The 23,001-nt window shown below is 33.3% G+C and overlaps 1 protein-coding gene across 2 annotated transcripts; it reads right to left on the bottom strand.

The window, feature by feature from the left end:
- Nucleotides 1–2,929: 2,929 nt before the first annotated feature.
- On the bottom strand, nucleotides 2,930–21,951 carry LOC138330041 (vitamin D3 receptor-like). Of its 2 annotated transcripts, XR_011209513.1 has the most exons (8): nucleotides 21,795–21,951; nucleotides 13,611–14,129; nucleotides 13,101–13,248; nucleotides 12,432–12,751; nucleotides 11,789–12,017; nucleotides 11,202–11,426; nucleotides 7,720–10,723; nucleotides 2,930–7,683 (listed from the first exon to the last, which is right to left on the bottom strand). XR_011209513.1 is itself a non-coding variant. In XM_069277409.1 (7 exons), the coding sequence occupies exons 1-7, from the start codon at nucleotides 21,849–21,851 to the stop codon at nucleotides 10,482–10,484; spliced, it is 1,740 nt and encodes a 579-aa protein (XP_069133510.1). In that variant the 5' UTR covers nucleotides 21,852–21,951; the 3' UTR covers nucleotides 2,930–10,481. The 2 variants fall into 2 exon arrangements, 1 of the variants encoding a protein (XP_069133510.1); XM_069277409.1 differs by having other exon boundaries at nucleotides 2,930–10,723.
- Between the last annotated feature and the right edge of the window lie 1,050 nt (nucleotides 21,952–23,001).

The following is a 23,001-nucleotide window of genomic DNA, read 5'->3' as shown; positions in this document are numbered from 1 at the left end:
TCAAATGATCGAGCTCCATTAACGTATGACAAGCCAAGTTACTTTTTATTCTGTTAATTAAATTTCAATTATCGGGAATTTTAATTCCGATATCGAAAATCTTTAAAATTCCGTTATCAGATATTCTAATTCCGATATCAGAAATTCTATTTTTTATATCAGGAATTAGAAAACAATTTTCCATATCAGAAATTTTAATTCTGATATGGGAAATCCTATTTTCGATATCGGCTATAGAATTTCCGATATCGGGAAATATAATTCCCAATATCGGAATTAGATTTTCGGTACAAAAAGTAACTTGCCTTGCCGTACTAACGCACATTGTACATGTAATTATATAAACAGTCCCTTGAACTGAGGAGAGTGGGCCAGCACCCAGTATAAACCTTATATTTGATCATGTTATTGCTTCTGTTCTGTTTACATTGCTGGTGAAATGATATATAATTGAAAAAGATTTTCGCTATAAAAAGTAACTTGCCTTGCCGTACTAACGCACATTGTACATGTAATTATATAAACAGTCCCTTGAACTGAGGAGAGTGGGCCAGCACCCAGTATAAACCTTATATTTGATCATGTTATTGCTTCTGTTCTGTTTACATTGCTGGTGAAATGATATATAATTGAAAAAGAGCTATAAAGAATTGATAGATTGTATGATAATTCCAACAGATGCCTATGTTCGAAAGGTAAGCAAGTCGTACAATGCAGCTGGAGTTATCCTTCTTCAAGCGAATTGTAATGGATACATTCGTGGTGTCATTGACCCATAATATCATATCATAATATATAAAATGACGTCGTAGTTTGTTAAGCTGTCTCTGATTGGCTGAAACAACGATGAAATGATTTCATAGAAGGAAAAGAAGAGCCTTTCATAAAATTGGTCCATAATAAACTTAAATACTGTTATGTTACGAAGCTATAATTCAATTTTGCTTGTTACGAGCATTACATTGGCTTAAACATTTACTTTATCAGCTAACAAAGGAAAAACTGGCGTCGCCGTTTGTAACGTTGCTTCTGATTGGCTGAGATGACGGCGTAATGATTTCATAGACAAAAGAGTCTCAAAATGAATTTGGAATATTGAAGAGATTATCTTTAGTAAATTGAATTATAAGGATTAATTTGAATAGTTTTTTATGCTATGGAGATATAACACAAAAATCTTAGTGTACTCTCAGATTTTTGTGTTTATATCTCCATATCATAAAAAATCTATTCAAGTCAATCCTTACATAACGCCAAAAACCAGACTGTACATGTACTCCCATCCTAACACCATTTGGTCATCACTTTCTTCTTACTCTTTTGAAACGCATGGTTGTCATAGTAGTCGTTCAGAGAAGTTTCTTTATCATCGCCATTTTTTACCCGACCCGGGTTTTATTATTTTGTCGGTATTCGTACTGCATAACAGGCTGTCTACAATATACAAAGACTTAAATGTTTGTATTTAATTTGTACTATTAACAGCCATGATCATTTAATGACGTACCATGCTTAGAAAGTTATACAATTTACTAGCCAACTACAACTACATGACTTTTTGATCGTCTGCATAATACACAGAAAAACTCAAAATCGCCTAGAAACCTATTTTTATTTCATAAAATGTGTCTACACAATGGTTTATTATGATTTCGACTCGAAACCGGGGGATTTTCCATATTCCGGACATCACTATATAGGCTACATGTCTATGGAGCGGATAACGCAATTAAATGCTCTAACATTCACCAACAATGCTGCGAAATGTAGACTGGTATTGTTTCTGTGTTGTTGTTCTTTGTTTGTTTTTTTAACGAACGTGAAAGGCGTTCTAGTAAAGATTTACGATAAATAACATCACAACACTAGGAATTGATTTCAAACATTTTACTCGACGTAACGTTGTAGTTACACCAGGAAAGGCACAGGTACCGACATATTGTGGATACAACAATGTACAGTAATATAAATATCGGATATAAACCGGAGAGTGAACGCATCTATATATCAACGGATTTTTTTTACATTCCTGTACATACAAACATCCAAACGACAATGAAACCCAAAGGGTCAATAACGATAAACTGTGAAAGGATTCATATAAATGAAAGCTTTATATCAATGATTTCTGTATATGACATACAAGTATCCGTTAAAACCAACAGATCAGAAATCTACAGTACAAGTTATGACATGATCTAAGCAGGTATATATGAAAGATCGTTTATAACATCGCAGAGACATATTTAATAGCGGTCTCAAATAAACCAATCATATATCACATGGTGTAAAAGTAGGCACAGGAATATGATAAATATAATTAACCAACCTACTGCTACATTAAAGACTTTTTAATTAATTCAAGTCTTGGATAACTACATGTAGTTTATGCTGTCGACAAATTGCATCAAAATCATAACATAAATCATAAGATAAAATCAATATACACAATCTCTTCAGACCATAATGGCTATACAATGTACCTGGAAGATCCGCTCTCCAGTCGTGTTATCTACTAGTGTATATAGCACACAAAGTTAATTTATGTCGATAAAAGGTGTAAGGTCGTGTCGCCACAGAGAATCTGTGTAAGGTCGTGTCGCCACAGAGAATCTGTGTAAGGTCGTGTCGCCACAGAGAATCTGTGTAAGGTCGTGTCGCCACAGAGAATCTGTGTAAGGTCGTGTCGCCACACAGAATCTGTGTAAGGTCGTGTCGCCACACAGAATCTAAAAACATTATTGATTAAGAGACTTGTCTACCTTGATTTAAATTGATTCTCAATTATCAGGTTTTTTTCCAGAGCCATAACGAGAACGACCTATGATAGAAAAGACTTTGATATTGTGATTGTACACAGGACTAGTGAAATCATTACATGCATGATGGTGTTCGATCACACCCATTCCATGAAATCTTTGTTATTTCGTCTTATTTGTAGTACATGGTGTTCGATCACACCCATTCCATGAAATCTTTGTTATTTCGTTAACTTTCGTTATTTCTATATATATTTGTTATAGAATGGAGACATTTATCCATATCCAGTTGTATGTGTATAATGAATTATGAAATGGCATTACACATAGCAAAACTAAAGCTATACCTTCGCTCAGGAATACAAGCTACTATAGGTGTGTATATGTCTTAAATAATAGCCATTCTCCTTATATAGTAATATACAATAACTCACAAATATAAAATAACACAAATCCAAAAATGATCAGATAGAAAACTAATTATAATGTATCATTCTTGATGATTCAAATAAGTATGCACATATGATAATTAAAATATGAATAATTTGTACAAATTACTTATTTACATTATTTCGGAATCAAGAAATATCTTATAAATATCAAACACAAAACAAATAATATGCATCGAACATGATATCCGTTAACACACCTTTGGCTTTTCGACAGCTCTATATCGTGAGGACACTTAAAGTATCATACACAAAAGAATAATGATAGATTAGATATATTTCATAAGATACATAAACATTAAATAAACAACATTTTAGGTTAAGTTTCTAAAGTTAATTATATCTGATGTATGTAATTATACTTGTTAACATTATTTGATTGACAATTACACTGTCACAATTGTTATACATCATTACCATACTCACATGCTCAGAACATCCGCTGTAATATAACAATGAATATTTAACATTAATACTAACAATTATGCTTATCATTTTTAGTTAGTTACAAAAAGTAGTTAACGTGACGCTACCCAATTTGGAACGCTACCCAAAATGAAACACTTTTAAAATATGTTATACAGAATTTTCAGTTTACAATCTAAACTAACAATAACAGTCTTGAACAAAAATTAAGGTGCTGACTAATAACTGTGACAATTTTAATATGTCATTTTCTTTCCAGTTGCTTATTATCTGTATTTAAAAATGAAAATAATGAAATTTTGAAAAACTCCGGGAAACGACGTCGTGCGACAACCCTAAAAACACCATATATTTTAAAATAAGAAAAATAAATGCTGAATGGAATATTTTTGAAAGACATGTGACTTGAATAAACTAAAAAATGTTTGAACTTTCTTTTAATGAATTCAAACATTTTTTATCATGCCTGGGCATTTATTAATCAAACTTTATTTAGGAGGTGTTCCATTTTGGGTACTCAAACCTGCTGAAACACAGGGCTGGACCGAGCATGATTCCAAGCTCTGCATTTATAAATATATGCACTGCTGACAAGTAAACAAATCATGAAATTAATAATAAAAGCATCTATTTGTGGAATGTTAAGAAAAAAATCTGGATTCAACCACAAATAAGAAAAATTTTACAATTATCTTCAAAAAGTGCTCCAATTTGGGTAGCGTCACGTTAGTGATTAACAGTGTGCATGACTGCCAATTGCTAGACCTTCTGTTCCCATGCTGTTACCCTAATATAACACTCACCGATTAGAAAATAATAATACAAAAGATGACAGCCACATAGGTACAAATGTACATTGTATTTTCAATGCAATGAATCTTCATCACAAATTGACATGAATTCTCAGGCTAATGTGTTTCATGTCATATGAATAACATGACATTTTGTGCAAAATATGAAACTTGGTAATTTTATTATTTTTGGAGTTAGTACTTCGTTACATGTGTAACTGTCCTTTGTTTTCAATACATGATCATAATTATAGTGTAATCTGCACATCAAGCAATGTTAACTGAGAATTGTCCTTTGTTTTCAATACATGATCATAATTATAGTGTAATCTGCACATCAAGCAATGTTAACTGAGAATAAAATGACTCAAGAAGTGAATTCAAATCAAACAGAACATTATATCTTTTCATGTTAGTAACACAATGATGGAAAGAAGACATACATTTTTCCAATCTAAGCATACACTGGATTCTAATTTTGATTATGGACAAGGACTTTATTGCCCACACACAATCGTGTCGGTGCTAATGCTGTTTTTTAAAAGATACATTACAGACTGAGAGTTCAAAAAAAATTGTTTAGTGTTTTCTGATTTCAAAAATAACCTGAAAAATATACTACCAAACTATATTAACTTGATGTGATTAAATTTTGTCTCAGTAAAATGAATTCAAAATCCTCTTCATAACAGGTACAATACATACTTAATGTTTGTTACATGTCCTTTAGTTAATTAATACAAAGTGTAAACTATAGATATACCTGACAGGCATCTCTGTCAAATGCCATATCGGGATGTTGAGTACAAAGTCAGGAGGAAACATGACGCATACATTTAAAAATGTATTTTAGCAACATACGATGAATTACCCTTTGTGTGCTGTTATATGATGTATGATATATTTGATTACCTATGTTTAATTTAATTCTAACATTATGGCAAATTATTAGACATATTATTTCCTTTATTTGATTTTTCTGTTCAGTATTTACTGTGTTACAACACTTTTTTGATTTACATAATTAATTATCATCAGTACCATTATATACATGTACATTTTGTATTATACGTTCACTCACACTAAACTATCTTTATAGAATATCAATATCACAGGTCCATTCAATTGGACTCAATAGTCTACACCAGATACCACAGCTAACATCACCTTCACTCAAAATTATCCACAACAAATGCATCAGACATCACTACTTTCACTTACCCTTGATCGACTCAGAAAGTGACTCAATGACAAATACTGAACTCAAAATAAATTAACACACTTCTATTTTGACTGGACTCATTAGATAGAAAGGATCATAACCCTGACTCCGATTGGAATGTTGTGATGCAAACGGAATATTATTTACATGTAGAATGAACTTGATATTTGACAACAAGAGATCTAGATCCCAGAGGGATCTTGGCGCCCACCAAAAAATGATCTTTGTCTGACAATGGAAAGATGGATCTTTTCTCTGGTTTTCAAACTTTTACTTCATATTACTACATATGAAATTTGAGAAAGATTCTTTCAGTACTTTCTGAGATACATAACAATAACAAACTTCAATTCCCAAATTCCAAAATGGCTACCTGTAGGCCATCTTGTCGACCGATCAGTCTCAAAATGCAATACATATATGTATGCACAACTAAGTTCCTAGCTATAGGGTGACCTACATATAAAATTTGAGACAGATCGCTTCAGTGGTTTCTGAGATATATAATAGCGGTAACAAACTTCAGGAGATTTCAGAAAAGATGGCGTGACGTCACAGAAAGTTTACATCCGCGTCCTCAAAGGTACAAACACGGTATGGCGACTAACAAAAACAATAACAGATACGTACATCCCTGCTACACAATCGATACTTTGACAAAAGTATACACTTTCATACTTGCAAATTTTGATTTCAAAATAGTTTCTTATTGTTTCAGAGGTTACAGACATTTATATTTACAATTGTTTATTGCTAAATATATTTGTTTAGATTTAGTGTTGAAGCTAGCTTGCGAAGCGGTGCCGGGCCGTCACACGTACCCGCTTTTTGTTCACACGTAGAAATCCATGTTGTGAAAAAGTTATGAATAGATAAATGATTTCAATGTATCATATTTTTGTTATACACGAAAAATCTGTTCATAACACTATTTAATATAAATATAACGAAATGTGAACTACCTGGCCAGACCACGGCCGCTCGTGCATGGCTTCGCTGGTAGATCACCTCGGGCAACAGCCGATAGTTGGGAAATTAATAATATTTATACGTCATTACCAACACATATCTCAATAAGTACTTGTAAAATATATATATTTCGTTATTTCCCATGTATATATTATTTTAAATGAATGGTATAAACCACCGTTACACATAAATGAAGATATACATGTATGTGTACGTAGACGTACAGTATGGCTGCCGATATCTCGAAAAATAAAATAGTGAAATCGTTCAATTTCATGAGTTTATTTTTTTTTATTTTTAATCACTTTTATTCCATGTGCCGTTATGTGAAGTCCCAAATTGAGGTGATATTACTTTTAAATAATTTGAATACATGTTAGATAGACTACATTTAGATTTATGAATATAGCTACAATGCAGATCGTAATTACTATAAATGCCGACCAGGACACATTGCGCACGACTTCGAGAATCCTAAAATACTCGAAGTTTTGATTAAAAATATGATAAAAAGTAACTATAAAATGACTCATTTGAATGTTATAAACTAAATTCCAAAATTTCTGACGAAAAAGTTAACCAGAATACATAATTTTGTGACTATGAAAAATGACGAAATTCGGGATCTCGGCAGTACTGTATGTAATGGCTGCAGTGCGCTTGGGGTATCTACGAAGGCAAATTTTAATTTGGTCATAATCACACATCGTAAGGTGTTTTACCAAGTAAGACTTAGAAAACAGTAATTGCTTATTGAAATATCAGTATAATATTTGGGGAAACTTGGAATTTAATTTGCAGTTGTCAATTTTGTAACTTCTGTCAATGTTTATACGTAGGTCTAATGGCGACCGTGTTTTTTTCTCGTGGCGGTAGAAAATGGAGTATAAACGGAGTAAAATATATAAATACCAGATGTTTATATCTAAATATTATTGTTAAATATATTTATTTACCCTTTTTATAATTAAAATAACGCAATAGTTCTCGGATTGTCGTACAATTTATTACAATAAAATGTAAACAATCATCGCAAGCGGCTGTTTTCCCTCTATGTTTATGTGTGGCTATACGGAGTTGTACCTTTGAGCGCCCGGATGTACCTTTGTGTGACGTCATCGCCATCTTTTCTGAAATCTCCTATTATCAAAATTCAAGATTGTGACCTGTTGACCATCTTGTTGACCGATCGGTCCCAAAAAAGAGTCTTGTTTACCAGTTATGTTACATGGATATCTCAACTGTGTTTGTTTGGCTGTAAGTCTGTATAGAATGCTGGTTTCCTTTCAAACCTTGTTCACAAAACATATCAAATCTTTTACGTTTTTATAAGAAAGTATTTCACGACAATTGATATATTTGAAATTTTAGTTAAATAATTTACATCATTCATTATAAGAAAATATGCAAAGCTGAAAGTATTATCTTTATGTAAAGTCACATTACTTATCAACACGGAATGATCATGTTTTGTTAATGTCAGTAATTGTAGTATGCTGTTTTTCTATACACATTTATGAAATAGCTGCATCTATATATATATACTAGCCTACAAATGGCACTCTGTTTACATGTACTTTGTGCACAATGAAAAACATGTGAAATTATAAGACACATGCTGGCTGAAAATAAACAAAGTAAATGTTGGCATTTAAAATATTTTGAAACAATTTTCCTACGTTCATCATACGAAATAATGATGTTACTTGTGAGTATCTACTGGTAGTGTTTATGGTTTATATTAAGAATTTTCATCAACCTTTCACCTCAAATGAAATGTACAGCATGTATATATAGATTTTTCATGTTACATACACTCTATCCTCAATGAATGGAACAGATGAGATATATATACATACTGTATCTATATATTAAACATCATTATTATTATATAGTATGAGTTAAATCATTATTGTATAGGATGATTTTGGTGACCGCCTTATATCCCTACGTCCCAATAGTCCGACGGCCTGTCAGTCTGAAGGCCCATTAGTCCTAAGGCCCGTTAGTCCGAAGGCCCAATAGTCCGAAGGCCTGTCAGTCCGAAGGCCCATTAGTCCTAAGGCCTGTTAGTCCTAAGGCCTGTTAGTCCGAAGGCCCAATAGTCCGATAGTCCAATAACAGATGATATAATTAGGATTTATATGCGAACAGTACTTGAAATGAAACAAACGTTTATTACAGTTTTTGATGCAAAAGATTTGTTGTAAACTTGCTAAGGTAGACTTACATGTATGTGACTATAGAATTGATACGGAAAATGATATGAAACAACAAAATGTATCATTATGCGTACCATTTCCATCATTATGGGTAGAATAAACAATTCAAAGAATGGGGAAGTCGTTAAATACATGTATATATTGTACAATATAACGACGTTTACAGGTATAATAAAAGCCATTTTTCGGTAAGATTTGATTATATACATCATTTATTGATTGAGCAATGTTAATCCTAATGCAATACAGTGTACAAAAGGCTAACAATCAGACATTTTAAAGCTTGCATGTTTGTAAGATAATCCATAGAATGTATGCTTGTGAGATATCCTATAAAATGTAAGATGTTATTTTTATTTTTTTTTTAATCTATTTATTTTTATTTTGATGTGATTTTGACCTGGCAATGCTCCATGAAGAAATGACAACTTGCTGTCCATAGAAATTGTCAGATCAGCAGTGCCGAAAAATGTTTTCGTCAAAATACGTTAATTATAACAACTCTATAACTTGCAATATTTACTAATTTTCGGACTAACTGGCCTTCGGACTATTGGGGCTTCGGACTAACGGGCCTTCAGACTATTGGGCCGTAGGGATATAAGGGTGTCACCATGATTTTCACTCTAAATACATAACTTCGGTTTCAATATTTAAAGATGCTCCACCGCTGACAAATGGTATTTTTTCACTATCAAAAACAGAAGACGATGATTTAGTGTTTTTCTTCAGTTGCAAAAATTACCTACCATACACCATTACCACCATTAAAAAGTTTGAACTTCTAATTTTACTTCAAGTTAAAAAGAAAAAATTCCTTGGCACTATATCCTATATGGCATGAAGTACTGATTGCGCATGCACAAAAGGCAAAATAAATTATTTTATATCATTTTTTGTGTTAATTAAGCATATATACACACGATTTAACACCAACTATTGTTCAAATGATAAATATCAGTTATGCTCTGTCGGTGGTGGAGAATCTTTAACTTCTTCAATATATTATCAAGCTTAGAAGAATGTGCTCTCTTTGGTAATATTTAAAACTGAACGTAAGGTAAAATCATTGATTAGTCTTACCCTGCTTTAAAGAGTTTGTACTAAACTGTTTAAACTGAATAAAATATCAAATACAACCTTTAATCTTTTAAAGATTCAATAATACTATTTACTGTTAGCTTGCCAGAGAAGTTGGTTAACTAGCTACATGTATGTCTGAAAAAAATCAATGAAATATATGATTTATTACATTATAATAATGTTATACCAGATTTTAGAAACTTCATGTAAAATTGTCTGAATTCAAGCAATTTCACAGTAAATAGTTATGTGATTTTAGTTACAATCGTAATCATTATACAACCTACATTGTATAAGACACAAACTTGTCTATTTCGGATGTGAACTTAAAAACCAAAATATCGTCAATAACATATAAAGCATAAGAAAGTCATTCTGTGTGATATAAACTTGAAACAAAACATCTCAATTTTCAAAAAAAAGTGAAATAACACAATCAAAATTTGACATCACATGAAACAAAACATGTCCATACTATCATAGGACATATCAAAATTCAAAATGTATAATTCAAAACTGAACTCAGAACATCACATTTCACCTGGATTTGAAGCATCCCTTTAAATAGACATGAGTTCTAACAACAGAGGATGGTTTTTAATCACTGGCCACTCTAGCTTGAGGCTCTGGGAGACACGAGTGTTGATTTCTGTAAGACACCGTATTGCTGCTAGACGGTCAAAGATCTTAGAGAGAAAGTGCTCCTCTGGGTGATGCGTTTTCTCAACAAGGTACTGCAGGCACATGATCATTCTCCACTGGATCGTCTCCACTTTGTTTGGATCTGACAAGTTACAGCGATCTTCAAGGAGAAGCAATGACACACATTTTATAATACCGGTATGCAAAGCAGACACGTTACAACGATTTTCAAGAAGAAAAGATGTCACACAATTTACATTTTGGCAAAAATGACATGCTAAAGATATCTTTAAGAGAGACACAGCGAAACAATTCTTTTGAAAACGCTGTTATCAAACTAAATTAATGAACTCTATTCTACTTTGCTGCAATGGTAAAAGGGATATAATCAGTGATATCATAGCAACTGAATGATATAAAATAATGAAAATATATCTATCACAATGAAAGAAACAAAAGTTTATAGTGAGTATCATGAACATTAATATAACCTAAATTTATACCACAGTTCCAGGATGTCAGAGGAATACAATAAACAATAGCATCAGAAATGTGCAGAGCTGTGCAGAAGGAACTAAACTAATTAATACATAACTTAATAGTACATAGTTAAATCTACTGCTATGAACCCCACTTACCTGTGTAGGTCACGATAATACACCTAATGATGGCTATCTCCTGAGCCGACAAATTCAGTTTCTGAACAGAACGCACAAAACTGAATAATGTTGTGATGAAAGTCTCGTCCCACAGTTTGAAGAGTTCACGTATGTGATAACAGTTTCCTTTTAAATTTGTCGTAATTCCCAAATCAGCATTGATGAACCTATAAAACCCCCAGAACCAGAACTCGAATCTTGAACCTGCAACAAATGGCCAAATTTTACAATTGAGGTTATTTGATTAACTTAAGTCACAAATAATAATATCACCAAACTTTCATGAGCTGTGTAAAAGGTTAACATCTAAAGCTTGCCATTATTTTAATGCTAATTAAATACCTCAATGGATTTAAAAATACATCAACCCACCTTTTGCCTTTCTGCTGCTCAAATCTATTTACTATAAATGTGTCTATGGTTCATAATGATCAAATAAAGACTGGTGTCCTGGGAGATCGATGAGGTGGTTGATTTTAATGAAATATACTAAAACACAAACTGTATCAGTTTTACATTTAACAGATGCTTGATATAAGCAATGCTAACTTTCAGTGTGTACTCACTCTTCACAAGTGCTGCTTGATCATCCAATGATAAATCTGAGAATCCAGGAATGTTTTTGGCGAACCCAATATACTTTGTGACTCCATTTTCCATGGTGGTGGCGATGTTACTCATCATCTCTAGACGATTGTCCAGGTCAATACCAGTCGTATCGTAAAAGTTACGGTGTTCTTCTTTTGATATACTGGATAAGTCTCCGAATAGCTCTTTTTTGGCCAAGAATTCCTCCTGTTAATTAATAACGATGATGTAATTGTGTATTGACAATTGATATTAAGTGGAAACTTTAGTCTCTAAACAAAGACATGACTATCATTTGAGATTTTCAAATAATTTTTTTACTCTATCCTCAATACTGCAGGAGTTATTATCACTACCATTAATATGATTATGACGTTATTATGATAGTAACCCCTGGAGGTTGAGTTTTATTTAATTACAATTACTTATTAGATCCAAATCATTGTGATATTCTTTTGAATCAGACTGACATAACAAGAAACCATCACAATACATATGATTCTCATGGATGATTATGACCAAGACACCTATGCTACACTGGTTAATGACTTTCGTAAAATACAGAGTGATTTTGACGGAATAAGATTTTAAATCTATACATGTATGTACTACATAACTTACATGATATTTTTGTGTTTTTCTAAGGATATCATTGTCCTCATCAAGCCATACTTTCCATAAAGGACCATACATTTCCTCTTGTGCTTTGTCCATTTTGGACAGCAGTTCCTCGATCTCTTCGTCACAAAACCTTTCCTGTTTTATATTCACAGGAGGTGTTTCACTTGACTGGTAATTATAAGATGAAGAGTGTCCAGCCATGGGGACAGGGGACACTCGAGCTGAGACCTCTGGGGTACTCTCTTTAACCTGCTGTAACTGTTTAATCTCGCGTATATCATTGGTTCGCTTTTCATGTGTATATCTTCCTGTTTTAATTGCTGTAAAATAGAAATTTAACATCTTACTAAATGTGTTGTGTCTCTCTATATATCTAGATAAAGGTTAGTTTTAATCTATTTGGTTCTCACAGAATCCAAAGTTTCCCAATATCACTTGTCAAATTCATCTTATGTAATACAATGTAACTGTAATAAGTTGCATATTCATATCAACATGTACCTTTCATATTTGAGTCTACCCAGTATAAAATTAAGGAAAACACTTTGTCAACTGTGATTGGATTTTCTGTCTGTTTAACTACTTTTTATCTTATGAAACTCCCAAAAATTCATTCACAGCTTTCAACAGAAAATAGACCTATTAATATTGAGAAACACTTTTCTTTACCTTCTTTTGACATTCCCACATTAAGGCACTTTTTGTAACGGCACTTGGGACAGCTGTTCCGTCTACCCGGTTCTATCACACATTCCTTTCCTATAGATCCTTGGCATCGGTAGTCTATTTGCCTTTTAAGGCTTCTACGGAAAAAACCCTGAAAATTTAAAGATCATTTGATAAAAAAAAAATCGACAATGACAAAGGATTAAACCTGGGCAATATATATTAATTTAAATTTCCTTGTATTAAATAAACACTAAATCATTTAAAATGTCTGATAAAATTCTCTTCAAATCTAAATCTGCTGGGTCCTGCTTCTATTCATAAAATTCTATCAAATCTTATATATCTATAGACAATATTTATGCATTGCTTGAAGTTTTTCTCATCTTCCAGATCTATGTTTTGTACAAGTGGACTCATGTTTTATATTAGAAATAAACTTTCCATTATTTCTCTCATCGTAACACATTTGACTTGTACTTGTTCTCATATGAAGATTCTCTGATTACTCACCTTACATGCTTCACAGGTATTCACACCGTAGTGGAAACCTGACGCCTTTTCTCCACACACACGACACGGTGGAAGTAATGGCGCCAACGTCTTTGGTGCCACAGGCTGACTGACGGAATCTGGACTTGACTGACCACCTGGTCCACAGTCGTAGGCTCCAGATTTATCACAGATAGGTGATGGAATGCTGGTGTATTCCTTAAGGCTTGGTGGTGTGAGAGCTGCAGCATGAGGACTTGGTTGGCTACTGGTATCACTGTAGGGTGGACTAATATGGCTGCGCGTGAATTCATCGAAGTACTGCGATGTACTGCTAGTACACATTATCTCAGTCGTCTTCTCATGACAAATGTCCTCTTTAAAGGCATCTCTTTCATAATGAGGTTTGCTTGATAAATCACTGTGATGGCTTTCTGCCATCGTTGAAGTATCGTCCAAGTAGTTCACTGTTGTCATTTCTAATCTAGGCTTCAAAGCATAGTACTCCTCATAGCTGTCACCTCTCTGATTCAGGCATCCCTGTCAACAAAATCAGAAATGGTAAAAGCTAGCTAAAACAGTAAAACTCTGAATTTAACAAACTTCGTTAGAACATTTGTTTTGTATTTATAATGAAATTAAAATAACTCCAACTGCACTAAATATACTTAATATAGCCAGTTGTACCACAATTTGTATAACAAATTTTAGTGTAAAACTAATTATATAATTAATTTAGGCAACTAATTTTCTTTTTAATTTTACATTTAAATACTGAATCAATGCTTTCAGTCAGTAACGGATGGTTATACTGAAATCTATGGTATATATTATTGTTATCGTTTCCTAAAATAAAGATATGTTTTAATTGTCCTTTGTTTATTGAATTTCATATTTCTTTCAGAGTTATTGATTGGAAACAAAATATAAATGTAACATATAATGAAATGAAACACAATGTTTATGCATTTTCATTTGTTACATTAATTTTATTAAAACTAACTCATTTTAACTCGATCCTGATATGCATGTAGCGAATTAAATTCAAAAGTCCTTGAAGTTCATTATTAACTACTCCAACAACACTACAGGTATAGCACGACAAGATTCCAAGGAAAACAAATCTAGAACCATCGGATTCCTTCATTGCAACATGAGGAAATGTAAAACATCAGCAAGATCCAAAGCCTATCAAACACTTGTAAGCCAACACTTTATTTATATGCATGCCTCATTAGTCTGGGACTATCCACCAACCATACAAATCAATCAGCTGGAATCAGTCCAATGAAGAGTGGTTAGCTAGATTTACCACCAGAAACTACACAAATAGAGAGCCAGGCATGATGACATCATTGCTGCAGCAGCTGGACTGGGAATCACTATCAATCAGGAGGGTTAAGATTCGACTTATACTAATGTACAAGATTTACCACCAATTAGTAGCTATTCCATCACAGCACTTCCTTGTGAAGTGTTATCTAAGAACTAGGGGAGAGCATGCCTTCCGTATACCATCATCCCAGGGAAAGATGTTTACAAAACATCCTTTTTCCCTAAAACCATCCGAGACTGGAAACAGACTTCCAGAGTCATCCGCCAGCAACCAACCTGGACGGATTTCGCAACAAACTAAGCAGTCTACCACCAGCCTAGTTTTGAACATTATGAGGCACATGATTTTTTTTATTTTTTTTTTAACTGTAAATATACATCTACCTACTGAGGACTTTTAGCCTTTTCGAGCCGCATGCGGCAAAGTATAACCCTATTTGAAGAGTCAAACTCTATACATGGAAGAAGAAGAAGACCTTTGAATTTTTACCTCCTGTCTAACGTCGTCAGTCAGCAAAAAATACAGCGTACATGTAAACATCCAAAAAGTAATCGGCTGACAAGTTGATCGACTGACACATTATGCAAGAATTATAGTTTTGAACAAGCTTAACTGTATATTTTACTGGCATATTTTTGATGATTCACAGTCTGAATGAAAATATATTATCATTTCATCAAAATGTACTTTGATACATCTGCTTTATTTTAAAGAGAGTGACCATGTATTATAGAATAACTCCAAATGTAACACCTTGGAAACTTTTTACAGTAAAACGTGTTGATAATAATAGAATAAAATAGTGTCAGAACTTCAAGTACATGATCACTACATATGATATTAGGCCAAAAAAAAATATATGCATGTTTCAGGTTACATGACTGAAAAAAATAGGGTAGGTGGGTCGGGATTTTTTTTAAGTTTTTTTTTTCATTTAATGTTTTAGGAGGGGTAGGGGAGGGGTTGAGTGGCTTTATTACATGTCATTTGCAAGTGTCTTTCAGGCTTTAGGCTGGCTATAGCTATAAGTCTTTTATTTCTCATTACCATATTCGTAATTAAACTTTATCCGATTAAACTTGAAGCATGCGTAAAAATTAAAGTTGAAAACTTCACACACAACATATTTTTTTGAAAAAGAGTGATAAAATAGCTAGGGTCGGAAGTAAAAACTAGGGTAGGTAGGGGTACCTGAAATATACTTTTTTTTTTGCCTTATCATTTCCTGTTTATGAAAATAAATTTAACTGACATCTAACAAATGTTTAAACACGTTATTGTACGTAACTTTATCGAAAATATGTATTATTGTATGGCAAATATATAAAGGAGTTCGTAAAGAGTGACAATATGTTTATAAAGTGAATTTCGGTGAGTATGTGGGTCATTTGGTGATTCAGAGACCACGAACGTTAGCTAGCTATATCCGAGATACCATCTCACTGAACGGATATAAATCAATGTAAGTATCAAACTAGTGGGATATGTAATCAAAATATTAAGCATTTAACGCCTTTTACCTGTTCTTTAGAATAAATACGGACACAAATAACTTGATGTCTCTCAAATCTTGTGGATGCACGACCTACTTTGACAAGTGTAAACACAAGGTTTGTACACAGGAGAGTACCTGTCAAGGGAGGTAATTCGATACACATGCACATGTACATGTACACAAGAACCAAGGATTTCCCACTGATGAAATCCATGCAGGAACATATATATTAATGAAAATAAAAAATGAAAATAAATTAAATAAATTGCATTGATGGCCTGAACAAATAAAGAGACATTCTTAAACATTCTTAAAAAGGCCCACTACCTTTCCTGAGCAAAATATAAGTTTCTCAAAAGTTTATATAACATCAGAAAATATACCCATGGACTAAGATGAGGTTACAACAACAAATATATGCAAGATTTCCTGCGTTATATATGAAAACAGTGGAGAGACATTTTGCTGTTTTGCCGTTTGGCGCAGTGATCATCACATATACAAGAAACAAATATACAAATGTATATATGATTCTGCCCACAGGGACATGGCACGATCTTTTAAACTAACAGTATAGATATATATATTAAAGTTTTTCTCGTTTTTCTCGACCGCCGAGGTCATACCCTTGATGCTATAATATATATTTATGTATACTATTGGTTAAAAATTTTCGTGCCAGGTCCCTGTGTTTCTGCATGTACAGTTTTGTATACCGCACGATATTCATAAGACGACCCGCGTTATGAAAATTATCATTTTATTCATTTCAAATTGTTCCGAAGATTATGATAAATGTATAGTATTACGATAAGTAAATGAATTTTGTGACAATACAAACTTACAGATCTGTATATATTTGCACTGAGTAATTTGATGATCATCAGTTAATTGTGACTGGTACGGACCCGATAAACGTCACACAGTTATCAAGTCCCGTAACTCTGGCAAATATTGACGGATTTTGACCAGTAACAAACTCATCTGATACCTCATTGATATAAAGAAATACTTTGGTTGAAATCGGAGTTCAAAATTTATTGAGCGGAAACCTTAAAATAGGATTTGTCTATTTTGACGATTTTAACAGTTCCGCAACTCTTGCAAATGTTGACGGATTTTGACAAGTATCAAACCCATCTGAGATCTAATTGATATAATGCAATATACAATTTCAAGATGCCCCACCGCTGACAAATGGTATTTTTTCACAATCAAAAACAGGAACAGACGATTTAGTATTTTTCTTCAGTTACAAAAGGGTTTTTTATAATTTATTTTTTATTTCATTTTCATGTGCGATATACCACATAATAAATAGATACTTGCATTCTTATTCACATTCAATATCACTATCACGCTCATTCTCAAACATCTTACTCATATCATTATCATCATCATCATCATCATCATCATCAATCGTCACCATCATCACAACCAACATCGTTCCATGATTTTCATCATCATCATCATCATTATCACAACCATAGTCTATCTCATCATCATCATAACATCATCTTCATCACCAATATCATCATCACCACCATCATCTTTATCATCATTAACATAATTATTATCATCAAACATCTCATCATACTGTCATTTATCACACTTCATACTCTCATCTTATATTAATCATTCAAGAACAATCACACTATTCCGTCCACACATAAAAAGAAGCATACATAATCATATATTCTCTTCTCTCATACTATCTTTCACTCATGAAGGCAGTTATTAGTAAGGTGATCACAGTAAATTAGATGTAAGTTGATAGAGGTATATTGCACTTATAAGTAGAGGAGAAAGAAAAGAAAGGAAAGTATAGCAAGGAGGTAAGATAAAGATTTAGAAAGGAGGAAGCAAGGCAAGCAGAATTGTGGTATTCGGACATGTCAAAAACAATCTTCAGTTACAAAAGTTACTTACTTTACACCATTACCACCATTGTTAAAGGGCCACTACCTTTCCGAAACGGCTTTTAATTTTTGAAATAGGAATGTAAAACGAGATCAATAATTTTGTAGAGTCGCAGGATTTATTAACTATACGTTTACTAGCACACTTATCATCACCTTCAGAGCTGTTTAATTAGAATAAATAAAATGTTAATTTTAATTTTCATAACTATCACTGCGGGTCGTTTTTGCATGTGTTTAACCTCATCTTAAGCCATCGATATAAATTTCTTTTGTTATTAATGTTTTAAAGAAACCTTTATTTGCTCCGGAAAGGTAGTGGGCTTAAGGGCCACTACGTTTTAATTTTTAAATAGGAATGTAAAACGAGATCAATAATTTTGTAGAGTCGCAGAAGTTATCAACTATACGTTTACTAGCACACTTATCATCACCTTCAGAACTGTTTAATTAGAATAAATAAAATGTTAATTTTCATAACGCGGTCGTTTTATGTTTCCCGCCGTCGTCCTAAATGCCGCGCGGTAGTTGATTATCACTGCGCTAGACGGCAAAACAGCGAAATGAATCTCCACTGTTATCGTACATTAGACAGGGAATCTTGCATATGTTGGGTGTTGTAACCTCATCTTAAGCCATCGATATATATTTTCTTTTGTTATTAATGTTTTTAAGAAACCTATAAATTTTGCTCCGGAAAGGTAGTGGGCCTGCTCCGGAAAGGTAGTGGGCCTTTAAGTTTTAGCCTCTAATTTTACTTCAAGTTAAAAATATGAAAAAAAGCAATTGTATCCCGAAAAAAATCGGTGGCATTGTATCCTATATTAATTAAGTACTTATTGCGCATGCACCAAAAGCAAAATAAATTATCTTATATTATTTTTTGTGTTAATTTATGCTCTGTCGGCAGTAGAGTATCTTTAACCTTGAAAAGTATAACTTGTGTGAATTAGTTCATATGCTTCTGGATATGTACAGATGTAATGAACAATTACTGTCAGTTATTCACAAATAATGCTACAGGAATGTGCTTAAGTAACCAATGAATTTCACTGTCGTTATCGCTATAATAAGTTAAATAATATTCTCCTAACACATAAACCTATGGCCTATTTCTGCTTACGAGTGAATCTAAATACTATCTTACCTCAACTTATCGCGGCCATTTACCTCTGTAGATACATTATGATAAAGTGGCGTTACCCTCGATCAACACCCAATCTTTTGGCTACTTGGTTCTTCTGATATGTGATTTATGTAGTCAGAGGGATGAAGGACTTTTAGGACGTTTAGTCTTCCACGACACATGGCCCTATTAATTACCGCGGGTATCTCCATGTAAATCTGAATATTGTCCATGTAAACTATAGTGTCCACTTTTAACACATACATGTAACTAGCCCGTCCAGCCATGTCATACGGCCATGTCATAAATATCGTAAGACACATGTGTAATATCACTATTGTGACGTCACAGGTAGCTTCGATGCCTTATATATATGACGTCGCATGATTGTCTCAGTAGACTGAAACGTCACATCGGAGCAAGATTTCTACTATTTTTAATATATCACTTATATTTCTATTAATACAAGTTATGTGATAAATTATTATCGTGCATGTCTGATGAGAACATTTTCCGTTTGGGAGGTCGTAATTGTGGTTTGATCACGTTGTACCGGACATTATTTCTACCATACCATAACTACGTATACTGCCCAAGACACCAAACAACACACCCCGACCAGTCACGTTATATATACGTGTACTCACAGTGTCAGGGTGTACAATAGAGTAACGCCACATCAAATGTTTACAGGGTGGAAAGACATCCCATGGGATTGGTTTAAACTAGACCTTTAAGTTATTATTACGATAGTTTTGATATATTTCAACGTGTTGACATGCATAGAAGCAAACGAAATGTCCTACTGCATGACGTACCAAACGGAAATAAACGTGGTTAGATGGCATACGTAGATAATGCTTTCGCTCAATTAGCTATTTATAATGAAAAACTAACGAATGCAAGCATTAAACTACACCATACAATCACAAGAAATATCTAACAATTAGAGCTTGCAAAACAACCAAAAACATCGAACATTTGAACAAATTCCGGGGAATGAAACCAAAGGAAAAACATCCATATGCTATGTATTTTATCAACGATACCCACCAATATATCAAATAAACACTGAATCAGTCTAACTATCTATCCCAATGAAAGCAATGTATTTCTGGATAGTATCATGATGCCGACCATGAAACTATTCCATAGTCTTCATCAGAATTTGTCCTTCAGACTTTGTCAGTAGTTTTAATGTCAACAGTTCACCTCCATCACCAGAGTATCGTACATATTCTGACATGACAGTATCGTACATATTCTGACATGACAGTATACATATTCTGACATGACAGTATCGTACATATTCTGACATGACAGTATCGTACATATTCTGACATGACAGTATCGTACATGTTACTATCTAATAATGCAAAATAAAAAAAAAAATAATGCTTTGGAAAAAAAATGGCCGAGCTGGTCACACAACACAACAAAGAACAATAGTTCAACATAAATGTATTTGTCGATTTTTTAGGATGGTAACCATTATTGCAAACCGCAACCAGTAAAACAATGGTCATAGAGAAAGGTGATCATATGATATCTTTGGAACGTATGGAACATTGATTAGGAGACGAGTTATCTTGACCTTAATTCAAAGGTGGCCTATAATACAGACTTTGGATATTGGAGATTACACTTAAGCTTTGCTTCATTAAAGGCCCACTACCTTTCCGGAGCAAAATTTATAGGTTTCTTAAAAACATTAATAACAAAAGAAAATATATATCGATGGCTTAAGATGAGGTTACAACACCCAACATATGCAAGATTCCCTGTCTAATGTACGATAACAGTGGAGATTCATTTCGCTGTTTTGCCGTCTAGCGCAGTGATAATCAACTACCGCGCGGCATTTAGGACGACGGCGGGAAACATAAAACGACCCGCGTTATGAAAATTAACATTTTATTTATTCTAATTAAACAGCTCTGAAGGTGATGATAAGTGTGCTAGTAAACGTATAGTTAATAAATCCTGCGACTCTACAAAATTATTGATCTCGTTTTACATTCCTATTTCAAAAATTAAAAGCCGTTTCGGAAAGGTAGTGGCCCTTTAATTCATATTTTCAGGAGTATTACAGGTGACGACTGTATGATATGTACATATATTACAAAGGTGAAGATGGTTATTACTTATTGCTGGTCACACGTCCGCTCACAAACCGTACTATACAGGTGAAAAAATCGACTTCTATAAGATGTCGGATATTCTTTCCGTGATAAACAGTTATAAGGACACGTCAAAAGCAGAAATACCATATCACCTTTGGTGTCGTATATGAAGAACTTTAGTCCATAAGCATGCTTAATTGTCTCACCTCTGAAGTCAGTTCCTCCGTACATGAAAGAAGGTCATCCACCCAATCTCCTGTCATTATCACAAGTGGTCCGTAACAGCCCCACTGATACCCACGTGCACGCTTACCAGTCTTAATACGATTGTATCAGTAAACAAATTTGTTGTGGTTTCTATTGGGCGGCTTAGGTTGTTTTGTTTTATTATTAATTTTATCACGTTCACCGCTCCACCTCGTGGTGTTAAGTATTCGTATAAAAAGGCACGCAACTGAAAAGAATACATTAGAGATTAGAGAGTACTAACTTAGTGAAGAATTAATATGTATTAATAAAATGATGTATTTTGCCTTTTTAGCAATATTTTTATCGACATTCCTAAATACATAACTCATTCCCCGTTTGTGGCCCCGGAACTCAGTGTCGCAGTATTAAAGTACGATTACATGTGAAAAAATGACTAATACAACATCCCACTGTGAAGCACTCAGTGCCCTAGATGTGGAAGGATGTGGAAGGATGTGAAAGTGTATTCTTTCTGTCTTTATAACCCGAATTCCCGAAATTATACATAGAAACAGAACACTTCCCTAATTATAACTTACTACAAACTGTATATTTATAGTGTTCGGAGGATTAGAGATTCTTCATGCGAAATTAATTTCCCTCATTTCTTCTTATTTTGAATGTCTAATTTATTTCAATGTCGTTTGTCGACATGCACTAAAATAAAATAAAAAATATACATGTATGAAAAATATTTTTGGCTTTGCCCAACTTTTCAAACAATTATAGTTGCTAATTGGCATCGCGAATAAAAGGCTACCATGTTTCTAGTTTATAAACTTCTTTATTAGCGGTTTTACAAATATATATCCTAAAGACGACCCTAAAATTCATGTTCATTTTTACGTTAAGCTGACGTTCTAGTGCTTTGTTGGGCACTACAATTAATTTTATATGTACATTACATAGACTTGTTATGAAATATACAACCAACAGGCATGTATGTTATGTACTCCATTGAGTAATTGACTGTCATCCAGTCACCACGTGGACGTGTCATCTCACGGTATTCACGTGGACTACATTACTTATTAAAAGTAGCCATTTCATATTATTCAGGTGGGTGTTTTTACCTGCAAAGTATTATTATCTTAATCTAAAAGTATAGCAGCATTGCCAACTAAAATGATCAGAAACTTGCAATAATCAAATAAATGCATTTAT

Source organism: Argopecten irradians, chromosome 8 (genome assembly GCF_041381155.1).
Source record: "Argopecten irradians isolate NY chromosome 8, Ai_NY, whole genome shotgun sequence".
Lineage (NCBI taxonomy): Eukaryota > Metazoa > Mollusca > Bivalvia > Pectinida > Pectinidae > Argopecten > Argopecten irradians.
Note: the sequence above shows the minus strand (reverse complement) of the source record. Positions and strands in the feature narration are given on the sequence as shown.